This window comes from Micropterus salmoides, unplaced genomic scaffold (assembly GCF_014851395.1).
Source record: "Micropterus salmoides isolate LMB-PRFRI ecotype aquatic unplaced genomic scaffold, ASM1485139v1 Ms_hic_scaffold_20, whole genome shotgun sequence".
In the NCBI taxonomy this organism is placed as follows: domain Eukaryota; kingdom Metazoa; phylum Chordata; class Actinopteri; order Centrarchiformes; family Centrarchidae; genus Micropterus; species Micropterus salmoides.
The window spans coordinates 28732231-28736112 of NW_024041151.1; the positions used below are offsets into that span (position 1 = coordinate 28732231).

At 40.3% G+C, this 3882-nt stretch overlaps 1 protein-coding gene across 1 annotated transcript in view; it reads left to right on the forward strand.

Moving 5' to 3' along the window:
• LOC119915094 (histone H3.3) overlaps positions 1-3674 on the forward strand; it is an 11131-nt gene extending 7457 nt beyond the window's left edge. Inside the window, exons 4-5 of the mRNA XM_038734673.1 lie at positions 1110-1184; positions 3250-3674. Of these exons, the coding sequence (XP_038590601.1) occupies positions 1110-1184; positions 3250-3378 (204 nt within the window). The 3' untranslated portion in view covers positions 3379-3674. The remainder of the gene's footprint in view (positions 1-1109; positions 1185-3249) is intronic.
• The last annotated feature ends 208 nt before the right edge of the window (positions 3675-3882 follow it).

The following is a 3882-nucleotide window of genomic DNA, read 5'->3' on the forward strand; positions in this document are numbered from 1 at the left end:
TATCACGGAAAATGCACAAAATAGTGACATTTTAAAATGTGTATTTCTCAACTTGAACAAAGTTAATCAATAAACTATTTATAACAGTAACTAGTAAAACAGATGTAAAACAGAACAAGGGGAGCGTGTTGTTCTTCGGAGGAGGCGGCACACTGGCACCAGCTCAATGTACATCTGTCTAATGCAGAGTCTCTATCCACAACCTGGAGGAGGAAATGTACATGATTGTATTAAATAAAGAGTAGAATGTTTAGTTAATAGTACACTGTTAGTATAACAATAATATTTTAAGTAGTACATTCATTAGAATTTCATATAATAATTTACTTTTTTTTTTTTTCAGTAGTTGAATATTATATCCAGTTACAGCTGTTTCATTTCTGTGGGTTGTTTTTATTCATTAAAAGGCTCTACATTGGTCTCTAGTTTGTTAATGCTAAGTACTAACTTCTCAATAATCAAATTGTTCAACATTAAATGATTTGCTGTAGCACATGAAACTTTTTTTTACCGTCCCGCCCCATCCAGGCTGTGATTGGTCGGTTGACAAAAAGTGACCCACAAGCACGTCGGCTCTGTGAGAAGTTGAACATGTTGAACAACAAAAAGGCACAGATACAGCTAACGTTAAGTGGACCGCAAGCCAAACCCAAACCTTCCTTATCTTCTGACCGCTTCAGCTGCTGACGATGTCTCTCTGTCACAGAGCGACCGGAGCACCTGCGGCGAGTCCGACTATGTTTTGAACTATTAGTGGCGCGGCAGGGAGGGGGGGGGGGGGTTATAGCAGGTTGTTGTCTTAGTTACTGGCACACTGCTCATAAAACATTTTTCTCAACTCTTTTTAGGGCCCCATGTGAGAGCCCGGTGTGGGCGGAGATAATGAGCATACTGCAGCGCACACACAGAAGAGAGTGTCACACACACTTTCTCAAGAGTAGGAATTTAACAGGGCTTATGTGCAGTTTTGCAAATGAAATCTGTTCCATAATCTTCAGTGGTACTGGGAAAGCAAAGTCTGAAAAGTAACATTTTCTGCTGCTACGTGTTTTCTGTGCAAACGCAGCCTTGGTTGATTTAAAAAATCTTGGTTCCTCCTCATGGTTCAGGTTCGTGAGGTATGCCAGAGTTTTTCCAGAGAGGCTCTCCGGTGGCAGGTCTACGCACTTCTGGCCCTGCAGGAGGTAAGTGGCTGCCTCCACCAACAAGCTAACATGCCGTCACTCATGCAGTGTTTACTTCTGGTCTGCATACTCATAACACCTCAGACATATTTCAGATTGATGATTGCACTCAAGGACAAAAGTATGAATGATTGTGTGGAGCATTTTGTATTTTGCATTTTGTGTGTTTCTCTCTCTCTCTCTCTCTCTCTCTTTCTCTTTCTCTTTCTCTCTCTCTCTTTCTCTCTTTCTCTCTTTCTCTCTCTCTCTCTCTTTCTCTCTCTCTCACCCCAACCGGTCGAGGCAGATGGCTGCCCACCCTGAGCCATGGTTCTGCTGGAGGTTTCTGCCTCTTAAAAGGAAGTTTTTCCTTGCCTCTGTCGCCTAGTGCTGCTCTTGGTGGGAACTGTTGGGCTTCTGTAAATATCATCACAGAGTACGGTCTAGACCTGCTCTTTTATGAAAAGCGCTGTGAGATAACTGTTGTTGTGATTTGGCGCTATATAAATAAAATTGAATTGAATTGAATTGAATAATTTGGCAGTTGCCTGTTGACACACTTAGCACACAGAGCAACATCAGCATTCATTTGGAGTGGTGTTTGTGTCACCTGATGGAAGCAATATTCACTCTTTTAGCTCTGTTTTTGGTCTCCACCACCTGAGAGAAATCTGTCTCTATAGCAGCTAAATGCTTATTATTTGACCATTGTCAATATTAAACACTGGTGTCAAAGGGTGAGTTGAGATGATCATTCATGCTTTTATTTCCTCTCATTTAGATTACTGTAACTGTCTTTTTACTTGTTTGAGCAAGAAGGAGCCTTTACCGTCTCCAGGCTGTTCAGAACTCCGCTGCAAGGCTTTTAACTCCCAGTAACAAGAGCGCACACATCACACCTGTTTTAGCATCACTTCACTGGTTACCAGTCCAGTATAGAATTCAATTTAAAATCCTGGTCCTTACTTTAAGAGCCCTGCACGGTCAGGTTCCTCCCTACATCTCTGAGTTGATACAGCTTCATACTCCCACCTGTAGTCTGAGGTCATCGGGTCTGTTAGTGGTTCCCCCACTCATTTTAAAACCAGAGGGGATCGATCATTCCAAGCAGTGGCACCTAGGCTGTAGAATACATCACCTCCTTTTCTACAATGTGTGAATTCTGTCGATTCTTTTAAAAAGCAACTGAAGACACTATGATTCAAGCAGGCTCTTAGTTAGACGTGGGGTTTTATGGTTGGTTGTTCTGTTTTCCATTTGTATTTAAATTTCCTTATGCATTGTATTTTACTTTGTTGTATTGTATCGCATTTTATTGTGAAGCACTTTGTGATGTAGAAGAGAAAGACAGAGAGGTGTTGTGCGGACGTTCAAATCAACCCCCCCGACGTAAATTCTTAGTCACCTAGTTTTTAGTGGAGCCTGACACTGATTTTTATAAGGGGAAAATTGATAAATTACCAACATGGTGGCTGATATAGTGAGTTTTTAGCTGGAATGAAAATAGACCTTTTCAATACGATTTTGTACTGACATGAGTATCCAAAGGAACTCCGAAGACTGGGGACGTTGTTTATTTACTTTGTAGCACTGTCTCTCACCAACTAGGTTAGAACATAGTGTGAAGTCAACACTGAACAAACTCAATCCACAACCACGCTGTCGTCTCTTAAGCTGCAGAATGAATGGGAAGAGATGCTCTGATGCTTACCTTTCAATCTTCTATGTTACTGACCAGCTGTAGCTGGCTAACATAGCAAACATATGGCTGTTGTCATTGACAGGGTTAACGTTATATTAGTTATACTGAAAGGGAACATTTGCATCTTTTAATGTTGATGGACTCTATTTAATAGCATTTTATAACTCAATCACAATAGCATTTAATATACAGATTATGCATTTATAAGGACATTGAGAGAAAAGATGAACAAAAACACTTTCAGTGTCACCACATGAAGCAGAGGAATGATTTTTAGCTCCTTGCGGCCACTTGCTTCCCCTGAAACATTACACTGGATTTGGTCTTTTAATAAAAAATGTTTCTTTGAGCTTATTTCACCTGCTTTCCTCCTTGTCCTCCCAGGCTGCAGAGGCGTTTCTCGTCATGCTATTCTCAGACGCAAATCTGTGTGCCATCCACGCCAAGCGGGTCACCGTGTTCCCCCGTGATATTCAGCTGGCCAGGAGGATCCGCGGCGTTGATAACCTGTGACAGCAACACAGAACAGGGTGGGCGAGCGAATACAAGCAACAGGAATGACTGACATTATTCCGCTGTAGTTTGTTCTGGCACTCTGATACTGCCTTTAATCAGTTCAAATGGCTTTATACCTAGTTTTAATGTTTTCTGAAGATGAAGCTGTATTTTAATACATTTTTAAATAATTTTATATGTTGTGGTAATGTGATCACTGCTCTGTGCTCTTTGATATATATCTGATGTGTACATATTGTTCCCCATTCAAGTAACCTTATTTTGTTAATAAACAGTAATTTTTTTCTATTATGTACCTGATGTCTTATTTTGGTTTGGAAACAAGTCAAGATTTAATCTGTTCATGATGTTGCCAGTAATGTTTTTTTAGCTAAACAAGTCACCTAGAGGAATCCAGTTTGATGCAAATGGAGAAAGGGATTTAGGAGAATATTACTTTTTTTTATGCTGGAGTTTTTAAGCCAGATGTCCTATTTTAAACACTCTTTGTTTTTGTAATTG